This window comes from Haemaphysalis longicornis, unplaced genomic scaffold, assembly GCF_048455015.1.
Source record: "Haemaphysalis longicornis isolate Haplotype H1 unplaced genomic scaffold, Haemaphysalis longicornis Haplotype H1 scaffold_10, whole genome shotgun sequence".
In the NCBI taxonomy this organism is placed as follows: domain Eukaryota; kingdom Metazoa; phylum Arthropoda; class Arachnida; order Ixodida; family Ixodidae; genus Haemaphysalis; species Haemaphysalis longicornis.
Genome location: NW_027526204.1, coordinates 79,683,899 through 79,700,708, shown reverse-complemented (window position 1 = coordinate 79,700,708; position 16,810 = coordinate 79,683,899). Strand labels below are relative to the sequence as shown.

The window sequence follows — 16,810 nt, the reverse complement described above, 5'->3', positions numbered from 1 at the left end:
GTGCTGCCTTGCGGAAGTGGGAGTGTCGAGGAGAATTGGATAGCAGGGGCCACTCCTGGCAAGAAACAAAAAACTGAGCTTAAAAAAAGGAGCCATGAAGAGAAAATACAACTTCGTTTAATTTGAAAGAACTAAGATTCTGCATCTCACTCGGCTTCATTAGAGCCACAAAAGATTTTTTTTTAACGAGAAAAAGCAAGAAGTATTTAAAAACTTTCAAATTTTGCGCCACAGTGACGTGTTATGAGCAAGAATGACGTCATACAGGCCAACAATAAAACATAATTTTCAGTGCGTTAACTGCACGTTAGCATTCGAGTGATGCAGTCAAATGGAACTAGAGGCTCCATTACAGATGTCCAGTCATGTGTCGTCGCGACAGGTCAGTTAGGCGGCCCGTTAATCGCAGAAACAAGGTTCTGTGACGTCACAGAAAAGTTGCGGGAAATCGGCTAGGGGGTCGCGACTGCTTCAAACGTTTTCTTTAATATCTCCGTTATTTGTTCGAAGATTGCGATGGTATTGGTATCATTGTTATCGGGATTAAGCAGTCGTTCTAATGAACCCAACTTGTATTTTGTCTTCATGGCTCCTTTAAAGCCTAGCAACTGTAATTTGCTTTGTGGATGTCCCTCGCCATACTTTTTGGTTGCATGTACATTTTTATTAACACAACTGTTGCGCGGAAGTTAAGCAAAATTAAGAAGTTTGGTGACCATTTGTATGTCTGTTGTGAGTAAATGCTGTTGGTGCAACTACAAGCCTCTTGAAACGTTATAATGCACGTTCTGTGGTGTCTTGGAGGAACGAAACGACGTACATAGTTTAAATTTGGAGGGCATAATGGGAATGTCAGGGTTGATGTCGATGCAAAGTTCAACGCGGTTCGGGGGAACTTGTTAATTGCTAGTTTTTGCCCCCGTTTTGATACGAGGCATGCAGGCATGCATGCATGTTCCAAAAGAACTGAATGTGGCACACAGCTTAAACTTGCAAGAAATGGGGGCCACATTATTACTGATGTACAGGCAAAGTTTAAAATGCATGGCTTCCTAATTTTGGCCTGTGAAAAAAAGCAAGCACGAAAAGAGCAGACTCCCACTGGCGCAGTTTCAGGCATGGGGTGCGCGAGCACTGCAAAGGCGGGAAATTTGAAATGCGTTGGGTGGCAGCAGTGAGCGGATAATGGCGGCACAGCCCGTTACGGCGAATCACTGCTCTGCACTTCCGACAGCTTCCACACTGAGTGGAACGGTTTTACTTTTTTTCTTCTGCACTGCGTCTTGGTCGAAAGTTCACATTGGAGGCTCTTGTATCCATTCTTTCCTCGTTCCCTTAGGGATGATGTCACACAGTGCGTCCAAATATGAGCGGAAGCTTGGGCTTTTGATGTACCGCTCTTGAAGCGTCTCGAACACCTCTATGCTTCACCTTGAATTCTCTCCGTGTCCTTTTCACTTCTCGACACGCAGTACAATACACAGCCAGTCCTGCAGGTGGTGTACAATGGGTGAGACTGGGTGTGTCTTGGTAGTGCGGAGCAAAGAATTCTTGTACCGGTGCTCAGGAGTACGCGACTCCAATGAAGACTCGACGTTGTCCCAAAAGTCACACCTTGTCTGGAGAAACCTGTTTGTTACCTCTTTTACTCTTGCCCATGAGAAAAACCATTGAAGGGACTAAAAATAGCCAGCAATCCTGACAGTTCATTGTTTTGTTTACGCCGGTAGCAGTCACATAGTGTCAGTAGGATTCATAAACTGTTTCTTCCACCCGTGACTCAACCTTAGTTGCATGTTGAGAAAAGCAGAGCGTTGCAATAATGGCTCGAACAGAAGGTTTATACTGGTATCCAGATGGCGAACAGCAGCTTTTTACGAGCGCAGTGATGGTAGTGCGCACCTCTAGGAAATGAAAGGTTGCTTTCCGGGTCCTCCTCAATCTTAGACGTTATGCTCGGCAGTAGGCATCAGATGTTTCGACGGTTTACAAGTTTCCTGCTCTGCGTTTTGGTCTTGTGGTTGTTTTTCGGTTTGGCTACGGTGTTTACAAATTTTTATAGACTGGACGTTGCAGGCTGACGACACTTTCTCTTAGATGAGCCCTGTTGCAAGGTAGAACGTCTCCGTAAGCAGGCTCCATACGTGCTGCACTTTCCACTCGCACTACCTTTGATTCGGCAGGGGCTGGTTGCGTTTCTTCAAGCTCTTTGGCCAATAACAAGTTTAACAGGCTGAGGCGTTTTCAGTGTAAGAGTACAAGAACTCTCTTGGAGTCTCAAGAAAGCCAGTCATATTAGAAAAAGATGTCGACTTCATTTTTACAGGTTGCTCGTTTTCGAGGCACATAGTCAGATGGTAGATGTAAGCGTTTGCTCTAAAAACAGGTGTAGCAATCTGCCTCCTCAACCTCCTGCTCAATTGCATCTTCAACCAGGTAAAAAACATCGGAATCGCATTCAATAAGATTGTTTCGGATCGCCGGTTCTCTAAACTAGCTTTCAGTTTCAACTCTTGGGGAGGTGGTGAAGTCAATAATCGGTCAGTATTGGCTACAACTCGCTTGAAATCAGTACGAGCATGGTTCTGCAACAAATGCAGAGCGTCACCAGCATGCTCTTCTGAAGTGGTAGTGTTTGTGCCAAGCATGGTGGACTATCCAGGATGTGCGGGGTCTCTGTCAAAGTTGTGGTCAGTTTTTCTTGTGACAATGTCGGTGCATCGGGTAGGGCTATGTCTGGTCTCGGCCAAGCCTGGTTAATTTCGGCACCCTTGAGGAAGACTGTAGATATACCGGTGTTGGTGTCACTCCGCATGCTACGTTCGTACAGAGTCTACTGGGACCCGACTGTACATACACCAGCAGGGTATCCAACAGGTGAGAGTACGTTGGAAACCGCAAGTTGGGATAGGGAAGTGAGCACTGGAAGTGGAAAGGTGCTACGCGTGTCATGTCGCTTAACTTCAAGGTAGATGAGTGTCAGAAGTAAGGGAAAAAAAAAAAAAAAAAAAAAGAGGGTGCTCAAGCTTTGCTTTTGGGCCATGCAGTGAAAACACAAGTTTGATTCATTCGAAAGAGTGCCTCATTACAATCATACCGACACCACTTTTGTAAACTTCGCACAAATAAGCTATATAATTAGGGAAAAAAAGGGAATGGCGATGCGACCCACTAGCTCATTTCCCGCAACAGAACCTATCATGTTATATGCCCAGCTCTGCGATTGGCTGAGGCCGGCAAAAGCAAGCGCACATTACGCAGAGCTTATATGCTAACCGAACGAGCTATTTCCACTTAAATTTAGGGCAGATTCTTTTTATAGCAGTAAGAATGGTGGCACAAACAGGGGAAATTACGAAAGCACACGTAAACATTAAGAGTACCGATGCATACTGCTGTTGGTACTGCGCGCACTATGCTCGTTTCAGATGCACAGCACTGCGGTGCTTTGGGGTTGTCTCAGACTGCACTGGTTGTTTGGCGCAAGCGATGTTGTCTTACATGACCCTGTTTGTCGAGCATACCCTGCGTTTCACGAAACGATTACTTTCTACCGTAACAAAACAAGCCAGGAGCAAATAGTCAAAAACAAAGCAACGGCGGACAACAGTCCGCGGCTGAGTATGGTAGCGCCATCTGGGAGGATTGACGGTAAGCAAGGCTGCAGAGCCACGGCCGGACTGGAGGCGCGCGCGCATTCCTTCATACGGCCTTCGCTATCGCTGCGGACACAATGGGAGCGCTTCTCCGCGGGTGGCTTTACTGCTTGCCGCGTGAGAGCGCAGCGACCCTGCAGTAGTTCACGTCCGGGCGTTTGCGCGCGCGCTTGTTGGTGCTGCCGCTCTGACATTTTTACTGCGTTGTGTGTTGCTTGCGAAGTGCTGCCAGCAAAATACGTCGCGATTTGTGTATCTGTGTGTGGACTTACTCGTTGCATCGTCGTTCTGTGGGACATGTGTTTCAATGCGAAGCAGTGAATCGGTCGCCGCGGACCGCCCAGTGAGACCGTAGTGTACTGTGGCGTATTGCACTGTAAGTCAGTCAAGCAGGACCCCAGGCATTTCCTTTCATCAGTTCTCAAGTGATGCAGAACTCGTCGCTAAGTGGCTGAAAAATATTTCGAGGCGAAATTTGGTTGTCAACGACAAGTCGGCGTCAACTGTCGTTTGTAGCCGGCATTTCCTCTGCACTGACTACGAGCCCGGGTGCCGGATCAGGAAACTTCTACCTGGTGCTTTTTTGAGAAAGCTGTCGTGCACTTTCCACGCACAAATGTACTGGAAGTACTGAGAATCCTCATCCAGCCACACCTCGAAAACTCGCCGCTGCTTTGTTGTCCGGAAGGAGTCGACAGCAGCCACGTGATAAGGTCTGCTGGCTTGATTTCTGAGAAATTTGTCAGAATACTTCTGATCAACTACGCCCAGAAGGTAACCGACAAGAACGAGAGGCCAACAAGTTATGTGCATAAGCCATCCACAAAGCAATTTAGGATTTGCATTTGGGTCCCAGGTGGGAGTGATTTCAGCAAAAAGGGTTGCAGTCGACATTAAAGTTCTTAATGAAATATTATTGAAAGAAGTGCTCAGTTTGTATGTTTTGAAGCTTTCCTTACTTACAATGCACGCATCATACCATTTCATAACGTCTTGTTTAGTGATACGAACAAGATAAACGAGCTGTATGACGCATCCTGTGACATGGCATTTCAAGTACAAAGCTTTTCGAGTTATAGTATTCAGTCACATTGTACATATTCAGGCGGGCGCAGCCTAACGTGCGTCATGCAGTTTGTATTTTCGTTGTAAATAAAACTTTTTCCCAAATATGCAGCACCATCTTTTAATTGTTTGTAATGCCGCTGTTGCGTAAACAAAAATGCCAGAACTTCGGTTTAAGAGCAATGACGCCCATCCAAGTCTGGCGTTCTATTCCGTGCAAACGCCGAATGTTCCATGTAAACTTATTTGCTCACTCAGACCCACTCGCAGGCAAAACGATGACATCATTTTTTCGAACTTTTCCGAACCGGAGTGGCGAGTCGCGTGCAAACGAAAACCTCGCAAAGGCCAGTAGAATTGACAAGGCAAAATAACGTTACGATTGATTGCTTGTAGGGTTTAACGCACCGACGCAACGCAGGCGATGAGGCGTGCCGTAGTGGACGGCCCTGGATTAATTTTTATCACCTCGGGAATTTTTAACGTGCGCCAAAATCTAGTACAGACGGGTGGTTTTTGCTTTTTGCCTCCATCGAAACGCGGCCGGGAATCGAAACCGCGTTTGCGTGCTCAGCAGCACAAGGCCTCGCCACTGAGCCATCGCGGTGGGTTGCAGTGGTTGAATAGAAATAAGGGCAAAAAGCGTTAGTTTCAGTACATGACAGTTAAAAATAGTGCGAGCATGCACCGCCGAAGCGGGACCGAGATTGCGCTCGCATTCAGCTCGCGCAAACGGCAGCGGCAAACGCAGCAGGTAGCAGCGGAGCGGCTAGAAGGAGCAGTAGGGTTGGAGCGACACCACAGGGGTGCGTCGGGAGGCGGAAATAGCCGCATTGCGAAGGCCGTATAAAGGAACGCGCGCCTCTTCAGTCCAGCCGTGGCAGAGCCTAACGATGCACTGGAAGTTAATTTGAATACATGCCCTTCTGACTTCATGGCATGCATCATGAAAACACAATTTGGTGGGAGAATCAAAATTTTAACCTGAACCGATTAATTTTTCAGTGAATACAGCATTGTTTGCTGCCATACAAGCACTGGGGGCACTATAAAACGCGAAGTATTTCAAATAAAACAAAATTTTATTTTGTCTGCATGGCCGCTTTAAAGCATGGATTGCGATAGAAATTTATGGCCGTTTGGTTCGCATAAAAACTTTATACCCCTGCTTGCAAAGCATCTGTTGGGGCAGTATTTTGCGATACCGGGGGTTTCAGTGGGCACTGCTATGGGATTTTTTTGCTCACGCTATTACTGGCTTTTCTGCAACACAGGGACGTAAATGCTATGCATTAAAGGCACAGCAATATGCCCTTCTCCTCCACTCCCGAGAGAAGCCTGCGGGAAACACGGAAGAGTGCTAATTCAAAACTATCCCATGGACATGTGAACAGCCAGCTGCCAATCACATACACACGGCAGCAAAAGCTGAACAAAACAGGCAAAAGGCACAGGCTAGGATGGTTCAGGAGTCTTGTACCGTGGAACACTGCTTGCACACACACCATGTGTATAGGGCACAAAAAGAATGCCCAAATGGTCTAGACAAATAACAGCAGTGCCACACAAATCTGTTCCTTCTTGCCTTATGAACCTTTGTTTTACCATGGAATAATTTTGGACTCTAGTATCTCTCGCACCCGTACTGGGCTTTCTGTTAAGGACATTTGCACTGAATCGAACAAATTTTAAAGCCCCATTTATACCTTCATACTGCGCACATCAGGGTCGCAAAAGTATTAAAAAAAGCAAGTATCAACTCGTCAATTGGAAGATAATTTGGGCAAGCTACACATTTCCGGCCAAGAAAGCATATCGGTAGATGCCCACCACCTGAGCATAGGCAGGAGTTCTGTACAGGGGGTGCCAGCTCTTTATTGCTATGCGTTTGCCTTCGCTGCCTTGGCAGCGGCCGCGGCCTCCTTCTGCAGGGCCTCGTTGGCGCGCATCTTCTTCAGGCCCTTCTTGTTATGCCTCTTGGCAAACCTCATGTTCTTCACAAACTTGGCGTCCACCTGCACAAGAAGAAGAACAGCAGAGGGCATAGTTCACAACCTTGCGGGATACCCTTGGCTTGACACAAAGAGCAGCTGTGCAATTATGATGACTCTCTCTTTATTCTGGTTGGATCAAGACAACGGAGTGAGGGCAGTTATGTGACTGCACCGAGGAAAAGTGTATGAGACAGCGACACTTCCTCACGCTTTTCACATTTTCTGCATTCCAGTAGAGGTTAATGGCTGTCGAGCCTGCTATATGATATGACCATGTGAGCCAAGGCACATTGCTGCTGACAGGAATGTCAAACTAAGTGGGAGGCAAGTACCTTGAGTGTTTGGTACCTTTCTCCCGGAGTGAGATAGTGCATCATTTGATAAAGGTAAACCATCACAAACACCTGCCCGATGCATTAATAAAGGTGCAATAAGGGTGCATGAGCAAGCACTGGCATTGCACAAAAATGATGTGGGCGAGTCGTGACCCCGTCAACACCATTTGGAGTGTCTGCTGGGAACGCCTATGACTGGCCAAGCTTTGCTTTAGCACCCAGTAGATTCGCTCAGTCCTACCAGTGTGAGAAACTGAACGAGGACACTTATTTGGGTGCATGAGTAAAACACAAAGGGTGTTGTTGCCTGCTGAACTTTGCCAATATCAGGGGTGAGACAGCTGAATCAGATTTGGGAGCAGTTTTTGGAGCAGCGAAATCTCGATTTTGGAGCAGAACCTTAGAAGCCTTTAAAAAAAAAAGGGCAACTCAAGGGAGGGGGAGTGCACTTTTAAATCAGTTTTAATGCACATAACGCTGAAATAGCCTTTCAATAATTTTTTTTTTCTACCAGAGTATCAAAAGGTACGAGCTGCACTACCTTTTTACAAGCCATTTTTCAATTCTTAGGCTACATATGCATAGATATATAGCGTGGAGTGCAGTTCAAAATATCGAATTGAAAAACTAAGGGGCATATTTATTATCATGTGGAGGCAGAAATGATTATTTTTATAAACCAATACTAAGCTTTACGCACAAGTGTAGAGCCACGGCAAAAGTTGCGCAAAGCGTGGTGACAGTCGTTGCACCCCACCTCCCATTTCAATTCCCAATGTGCACGTTCACTACAATTGTAATTTGAGTGACGTTGGTATGTTTAGCCACCTCCCCTTTGGCATTAAATGTCACTCCAGGTAGATGAACCATTATTACTCGCGTGCAATAATAGCCTGTCCCGCTATCGGACACTGCTTGGACATTTTCCGGCGATGTAGGCTGCACCACCACTTGTGCAGTGTCGATCGTCCCATTCCCGGCACTCACAAGCTCACTCTCAAAGGCAGCAATAACTTCGCATTTTATAACACCCCAACGAGTCCGAAATTTCACTTCAAGTATGCCCCGCGCCTCACACTCAAGGTTGAAACACGGCGAATTCACGGGCACCTCGTTTTTTATGAACTCCAGTCTTTAAAGTCACGCAATTTCCCGCAACAGATCAAACGACTAAATGTAAACACAGCCACCCCCATAATCAAAACCACGGTAGAAATCGGCAAAGAGCACTCTGCCTCAAACAAGAGCAACTGCTTTGCCCGGCGGCCATGTTTTCCAATCTTCACCACACCAAGATGGCAGCAGCGCCCAGTCATGTCGTTCTGGAGATACTGCGCTCCGAAAATTGCCGTTTTTTGATAAACTTGCACAAGTAGTTTGTCACCTCAGTACACAAGTATTTTTTACAGGACTTTGCAATGGCTTTAGATTGGAAAACTTGAAAAATTCACATGTGCAACCTGAAATTGTGACTTATGAAAAAACTACCTTGGGGACAATTTTATGGGGTTTTTTTAATGGAATGATCAATCAAACCTTTACAAACAGCATCTCCTTGGGGGTGCTGGAAAATTATGCCATCAGGAAGCATTTTTCCCCACTGAAACTTACGGGAGCGATAAAATCCTTGGCTCTAAGACTGCTTTGGAGCAGTTCGGCGCAGGAAATCAAATTTGCATCAAAACTGCGCAATATGCGCAGCTGTCTCACCCCTGCAATATAAAGGCCTGTTTATGCTTGCGATACAAGCGAGCAATTTCTGTCGCTCTAACTGTGGTAACTAGTCCAGATGAATTTTTTGATGCAGTTGCTATTGCAGTGAAACAGAGAGGCCGACGCTGCATGACTGACACGTCACATCCCACCAATATGGCAGAATATTTTGTACCAGTATGGCGTGTGTGAAGATATTTGCTGTTGGTGTTCAAACGCTGTTTCAAATGCCTACAGAGCCGCTCATGTTGAGGTACAGAAAAGACAACATGAATGATTATGCAATACTGTTTCAGAAAAGACACTTGTAACATCTGGACATGAACCATAAGGATGAGACGAGTGAAAACGGGTGCAATCTTCGAGTATCGAGCGGTACGTACACGCTTCCCACGTTTCTTGCAAAGCCTTGCTTCAAAGCCATTTTCGCACAGCCTCGGACAGACATTACTAGCAAGTGGCATAAACTGAGCAAAGCTCCTAATTAAGCATCTTGGTGACAGCACGCGACCCAAAGGTGTCATGTGACATTGAAAAGGATGCGAACATTTGATAGTTGAAACCAAAACTCCCGTAAGGTGTCGCAAGAAGAAAAGACAACAAAAGTGAACAAACACCGCCACCACCACCCCCGTTGCAATAAGTGTGAACAGGAATGGCCAGTATTTAGGTGCAAAATGCAAAAGTAAACCACAAAGTGCACTTTTCAGAAATGTGCCTTTAGCAGCCGCCATTCGACTACTTTGACGCTGTCAAGAATATTGCAGGGGTGAGACAGCTGAAACAAATTTAGCAGCAGATTTTGGAGCAGTGAGCGACATTCAATATGTCCTTCTAGGGGATTAAAAATAAAATTTCCAGTAATTGCAGGAGACAAGTACGGTTTCGACGTGATCTAACAAAGTCACCGGTAACCGTGAATTATACTGTTAATTCGGGACTGCCATTTTACACGCAGTTGATCCCATAAATTTGTCTAAATGGAGGCTCATCCCAACCTTACTATGACATCGTAATAGCGGCGGCCGCGGTGCTCGCCTGCCAACAATTTAGCGATGCGCTAAAAGCCTGCACGGAACCCACATGCGGTCAGCGTGCCCTTGGTTCCTTCGCGAAGTCCTAGAACAAAGATGGTAGCAAATGCGCGGGTGCTAGAAGAAACCGAGAGTAGTACTAGTGGTAGAAAAACTTCACCTTTGAAAATATGGGGGGGGGGGGGGGGGGGGGGGGGAGAAAGAGATAGCGAAGAGAGAGAGAGAGATTTGAGAAAACTAGACTCCTTATTTTTTTTTCCTGGCCTGGAGCAATAAACTGTGTCATTCTGACGAGACACATTCCAAATTTTAAACGTCTTGTTCTCGAAATACTTTGTTCAATTGGGAATAGTGGCAAGGGCGTCCGCAGAACTTTTTGCAAGGGTGGGCATCCATTCGCGGGGGGGGGGGGGGGAGCATGTTGGATAGCACCAAAAAGGCGCTATTTGTGGTTACAAAAAGTACAAACAGCGAATTAGAACCAGAGTTGGAGGATATACATTGGATTTTCTTACCAAACAAAGAAATAAAGTTAATAAAGCAGATGCGAAAAGTTACGGTCACTTTGTAAAGAAGAGTGGCCAGTGTCGCTGTGTGAGGGTTCTCAACTCACGCCAACTGATCACCAGCACAAAGCACAATACATTCACATACATTGAACTGCACTCCGTGAATCTTCTTTGAATAGCAGCTGCAGACGCCTCGGGTTTTTCTGGGCAAATTGCGAGATGACATGTGTGATGAAGTCTGTTGAAATGGCTCATGCAATAAAGATACTACTTGCCTCCCTGGCTTTCAATGCAGTACAGGCGTACAAGCGTTTTGAGGGGCTGATTTATAGGTTTCGTTTCGGGGCTTGGGTGGTGCTGACATTTCGCTATTTTGAAGGAAATGGTGTACAAGGTGATGGGACGGCACGGGAGGATGTTACACTCTCCCTACTAGGTGTAGCGGTGAAGATTTTTTTGGTAGATATAGCTGCGACTTTGTCCGAAAACTGAAGTTCTTGCAGAAGACTGCATAGATATAGAGTTTACAAAAAAAAAAAAAAAAAAAAGTCACACCTTTCAGAATTGTTCGCTATTTTCAATAGCCAGCACAGGCAATCTGTTTCGCTGCCATCACATGAACGGCAATGTTAGTCAGTGTCGAAAGGGCAATGTTGACCGCAGTCCTGAAGGGCGTTCCATACGGATACGCAAGACCTGAGTGTGCTAATCGTTTGAGTGGCGTGGATTGTTGCACTAATAGGTTCACGTACATAATTAAAAAATCTTTGCGCTAAAGGACAGGACAAAGGAGAGAACGTTGGTGTAGTTTTCTCCTCTCTTCCGTCCTTCAGGGCAAACTTATTTTAATTATGGGCCAACCAAGCTGTGCAGCTTTTTTGTAGTGCATAAAAATATCCGAATTTCCAAGGGGGGGCAGTTGCCCCCCCTTCCGGATGCCCATGAATGGTGGTGAATCTATTTCATTAGTTCGAGTTTGTCAAAGCATTGAGCCGTATAGGCACCTGCAGGGGGAATCCGAATTCGTTCTTTAGATCCGGAAATTTGTAAGATGGGTTTTTTTTTTTACTGTACTTTACACCTCCTCCTTCTACCTTCTGATACTGTGTTGAGGTTGTATGCAACATCAACAACGAAACTGCCACAAAATATCAAACTCAAAAGCTCTGCAATCATAAGGCACTCTTCGAAACATTTGAATGATGAAATTATTATTTTTGTAATCATGCGTTCGTTCCATTTCCGAAGCTAGCAATCTCGGTGCCAAACACGGCAACAACTCACCGTTCTATAACACTGCAACGTCTGGAAAAGTTCACTTCACGAAACCAGATTATAGATGTATGCACCGCGTTTCGCACTGAAGGACAAACAGCGGCGAAGTCGCCGGCCCCACATTTAAGCGAATTCGTTCTCTTGAGCTGGGAAACTTCCAGTAATCTGCCGCCAATCTCAAACATTATCCCTGCATTGACGTTACTGTTTAGCACCACAACACATGGATTGAAGAAATGGGAACCAAGCTGACAGTGCAACCTAAACCAGGGAAGATATCGGCGAAGTGCACTAAGCGTCTGAAGTACAGTGGGGTACACTGTAAAGAAAAACGGCGAGTGCGTGGCCACTGTGCTCCGCAAATCGCCGGCGCCGAGAAGCCGCTCTGTCGTCTGCTACGGCGCTTCTCCCGGCCGCTCACATCCTTCGAGTGCGAAATCCCTCAGGCTGAGCGGCGCAGCGGAGCACCGTAGCAGACGACACAGCGGCTTCTCCCGCACTGAGCGGTCTGTGCGCATGTGCCGGCTGTCTCCGATTCTTGCCACTTCTCGGCGCCAGCGATTCGCGGAGCACAGTGGCCACGCGCTCGCCGTTTTTCTTTAACAGTGGACCCCACTGTACACAGTGAAGTACCTAGACCAGGCGGCGGTCATGTCAGTTGCCACACTAATGCCCAATTAGGAAGGCTGCTTCAGCGAAGCGAATGGGAGAGCCAACTGCGCTTTAGAAGCTATCGTTTGCTTCGTTTCAGACTATTTCTTCCGATTGTGTGTTTGCAAGTGACCAACAATAAAGGCGGTGAGCCGAAGAAGGGAGGCCTTCCGCGCCTCTGAAATTTCTTCGCATCAAAATCCTTGCGTTTCAGGCCGTTTTGGAGCAGTTTGGTGCAACTTTCATGCTTTGGGAACAGCTTGGTGCAGGAAAACGGAATTGCAACCAAACTGCGCAATATAAGCAGCTGTCTCACCCTGATATCGAGGCCTTCTAGGGACAAAAGCAACACCAGAAATTTAATCCACACACGCAGCAGCTCAAGATGCTGCAACCAGTATTGGTCTGCTTGTGTGGATTGCACTGCTAAATATGAACGAAAAGATTTGGCTCACCCCTCGCATGGATGGCTTCAGCCCCTTCTTCGGCCTCTTAATGCCATTTCTGTGATCCTTGCGGTCTGAAACACGAGAGAAGAGAATTTACACACATGCTGCATTGCCGTTTCCATTCTTCTTACACCTATGCCTCGACAATGGAATTGTTTAACGACATAATGATATTGGAGGGGGTTTGGCAGATGCATAACAGAATGCATCCATCCAAACGCATCTGCTCCACAGAACTTAACAAAACAGAAAGAAAAAGCCAATGAGAAACAAATTTCCATTGGTCTTGGCTTCACTTACTGCACCAACTACACAACACCGGGTAGTTTTCTCATGTACGCAGCTCATGACCCCGCAAGCGCTTTAAAAAGGAAGCGCCCCGGGAACGCCGAGAGATGCACGTCTCTGTAGCACCCGTTCGATTCGCGCGTTTCCGAGCGTCGGAGAAACGGCGAGGACACTTTTTAGGTGCGCGTACAACACTGAGGACTGCGTTGCTACGGCTAAAAGTAGCGTGATTAACCATTACATCGTAAAGAAAGCTTACCAGATATGTAACAAATGGGAGTCGGTTTGCCACGCATTTCCCCTCACAAAAACATGCATGCAACACTCGTCTCAGACTTTCTGTTACGGAGTTTTGTGACTGAGTCACTGAGAACTCATTAAAGGAGCCATGAAGAGAAAATGCAAGTTCATTTTATTCGAAAGATTTCGTGTTTTATAGTGCCCCCAGCGCTTGTCCGGATACAAACGGTGCTTTATTCACTGAGAAATTAAACGATTTAGGTTAAAATTTTGATTTTCCCGCTCAATCGTGCGTTTTCGTGGTCCCAAGTGACATCACGGGAACCGACCGCTCTGCAGCCTAGAGTACCTTCATTCACGCATCCGCCGTACAGGGTAGAGACACGTATACGCTGGCGCCGCCATTTTCGGTTGCTCGCTCGCCGCCGAAGCAAGTCATTGTGTCAAAACCGCGCTAAAATTATCGCCGCAACGCGGTTTACTGAAGAATTTTGAATCATATTGTCTGTTTCGCGTTGCTAGGTCTCGTGGGAAACGAAAAGAATAACGCGTTGAGCCCGTTGGCCCAATTGCGGCGGCACGGGACCGTTCAAAGGTTGTCTCCACCCTGTACAGCGGTGTTGGTTTGTTCCGGCGTTTCGTTACGTTCCGTAACCTAGATGGCGCCACCATACCGTGGCAAGCATTTGGTTTGTTTTTGCCCGCATTTAAACCTGGCTTGTTTTTGTTCTGGGAGAAAATATTCGTTCCCTGAAACAGTGCTCGCTCGACAAATGGGGTCACGTAAGACACCGTTGCTTGCTCAATCGGCCAGTGTCGTCTGAGACAACCCCAAGCCCCGTAGTGCTGTGCAGCTGGCTAAACCAAGCATGCTGTGCGCAGTACGAACAGCAGAACGCATCAGTACTTCCATGTTTACATGTGCTTTCATAACTTCCACTGTTTCTCCCATCATTCTTATTGCTTTGTAAAGAATGTGCCCTAAATTTAAGCGCAAATCGCTCGTTCGTCTAGTTTGTAAGCTCTACCTAATTTTCGTCTGCTTCTGCCAGCCTCCGCCAATCGCAGAGCTTAGCTCATGTGACATCATAGGTTCAGTTGCGGGAAATGAGCTGGTGGGTCGCATGACCATTCCCGTTTTTCCTAATTATGTAGCTTATTTGAGCGAAGTTTACGTTAAAAGTGGTGTCAGTATGATTCTAACGAGGCAATCTTTTGAATGAACCAAACGTGTTTTCTCTTCATGGCTCCTTTAAGTCCTTAATTGGAGTTAACTTGAGAAATTATGTGACGGAACTTCACATGCAATCACTGATTCGCCCGTGCAACATGGCAACACTGGAAAACTACAGCAAGTTGTCCAATTTCAGCTAGTTTATAGTTTGAGTGCCAACAGCATAACGACGAAAGTTTGACCCAACACTATGTAAGCAGTACAACTTACTCTGGTTGTGATTGGTGTGGTTCTTTGTCTTTGCCATGGTGGCCCAACGTTAGCACGGCACCTACGCAACAAAATAAACACGGTTAAGACGCCGCAGACAGCTACTACAGCAATAAGAAATGACCGCGCAAGGCTCGCCATCAAATTAGCGAATGACCACTGCAAGCATACACTGCATACAACTCATAAACGGACCCACCAACGAACCGGGTTATTTGGTAGACGACATTATGTTTGACTGCACATCGAAGCAGCATTTCATCCGCACTCTGTCAGCCAACCGATCAAATCTTGACGAAAGCAGACAACCCGTGAGACAGAAAACTGCTGACATTAGGTATTTTAAAACACACAACACCAGGTAGTTTTCTCATGTACGCAAATCATGACCCCCGAGCGTTTTAAAATGGAAGCGCCTGGGGAACGCCGAGAGTTGCACGTCTCTGTAGCACCCGTTCGATTCGCGCGTTTCCGAGCGTCAGAGAAACGGCGAGGACACTTTTTAGGTGCGTGTACAACACGAAGGACTGCGTTGCTACGACTAAAAGTAGCGTGATTAACCACCAGAATGCTTTTAGAGAAGCAAAACGAGCGGACGTGCAGCAGCGGCGGCTGCTACAACGGCAGAGTTTGGTGCCTGTTTCATTATAAGTGACATCCGGAACTAAAAAAAAGTGACCGCACTATGAACGATAAAGCTTCGCCAATCTGTACGGCGGAAGTAACGTACGCAGATTGGTTAGAAAACATGGATTAAATTAGATTTTGAATAACACCGACATACCTCTCAATGCCGTCCGCGGTGTCCAAAGATGAAAAGGAGCGACGCCGGCTCTCCTGGCGTCGAAACTGGTCGAAACCGCAATAAGTCAAAAGCACAAAGTTGTTTTGTTTTCACTGTTGGAAAAAAAAAAACTCAATTTTTTAAATAACAAACCTATATTTTACAAGTGCTTTTAAGATACATCTGACAAAAGGGTGGGAAATAGTCTTGTTATTAGACTCAACAAAGTTGACAGGCAACACTGAGTACAAAAAAAAAACAAAAACCTACCAAAACACAAAGGCAGCTGTAAAGGCTGCGGTTTCTCTCGTGGGTTTTGGCCTGCGCGAAGGAGTTTTTACGCGTGATCGGAAGTCACGGCTCACAGTTGCATACAGACTTGTGTCACGTTTCAAGGACTTCCTCCACATTTCTTGAGACGCATTTCTTTTTGGTGCGAGGCGTGCTTTTTGCATCAGTAGCCCCGCGGCTCCGGCTCTCTCCCGGGTGTTTGGACCCCTTGAGGCGATACTCGATTCAATGAGTTCTTGAAAGAGGCGTGTCCACATTTAGCGAAAACAATGTTGACTCCCGCGTTCGAGCTAAGACAAGATGATGACTTCTTGATCATTGAAATCAAGGCACCGTACTCTAAGGTAAGGCAACAATGTCTGTTTGTTTAGTAATGATCCAGCCGACCTCTGCAAGTTATTTTCTTTTTTTCGAACTATTGCACTGTTTTTTGAGCCACTTTTAATGTTTCGGATCAAATAACGCATTCTTCTTATTACGTATTTTTCCTCTCTACCTGTTGTCTTGAAGATTTCGGATGCGGAGATATACTTCCACGAGGAGGAGTTCAAATTCTACTCCAAGCCGTACTACCTGAGGTGACGTTGGTTTTCAACATTTGTTTTTTACACTAGGATTAAGGCGCCCCCTGAATCTTGTTTGCGTGCGAAATCAACGAGCTGTTGATTTTTGTGCAATGAAGATCGAGAGGTGAAAATGTAGTTAACAGAATTTGCTTAATGTAGTTACCGAAAGAATGGTATTTAGTGACACTTCCAAGCCGCTGTCATTAGAGAAAATAACGAGGGGGAATAATTTTACTCTTAACTAGCACGCTTCAGCTTCGTGTTACTGCAGATCTTTCAAACACTAGCACTGTCGGTTGGAGTATTCTTTGCTCTTGGCTGACTGCACCACAGTAGGGGGCAGACGTTAATAGCGTAGTTTGAAGGAAACATAGGGTTGGGTTGCATTCAGTGGTTACTGAGCGTGATCGGGTAACTTAAATATAGGTGACGGACTCCAAAAGGGGCTGTCCAAGCGAGTTATTTCTGGCCAAGCAGCAGAAATAACAGCTGTTAGTCGGCCAGTTTCACACGAAA

The 16,810-nt window shown here is 46.2% G+C and overlaps 2 protein-coding genes across 2 annotated transcripts in view; one reads left to right on the top strand and one right to left on the bottom strand.

The window, feature by feature from the left end:
- Positions 1–6,571: 6,571 nt before the first annotated feature.
- Rpl29 (ribosomal protein L29) lies at positions 6,572–15,532 on the bottom strand. The gene is made up of 4 exons (XM_077690003.1): positions 15,438–15,532; positions 14,654–14,714; positions 12,688–12,752; positions 6,572–6,736 (listed from the first exon to the last, which is right to left on the bottom strand). The coding sequence occupies exons 2-4, from the start codon at positions 14,688–14,690 to the stop codon at positions 6,602–6,604; spliced, it is 237 nt and encodes a 78-aa protein (XP_077546129.1). The 5' UTR covers positions 14,691–14,714; positions 15,438–15,532; the 3' UTR covers positions 6,572–6,601.
- Positions 15,533–15,690: 158 nt separating this feature from the next.
- The window catches only part of LOC144158838 (protein SHQ1 homolog), a 30,489-nt gene continuing 29,369 nt past the window's right edge, over positions 15,691–16,810 (top strand). Inside the window, exons 1-2 of the mRNA XM_077690002.1 lie at positions 15,691–16,072; positions 16,239–16,306. Coding sequence (XP_077546128.1) covers positions 15,998–16,072; positions 16,239–16,306 — 143 coding nt within the window. The 5' untranslated portion in view covers positions 15,691–15,997. The remainder of the gene's footprint in view (positions 16,073–16,238; positions 16,307–16,810) is intronic.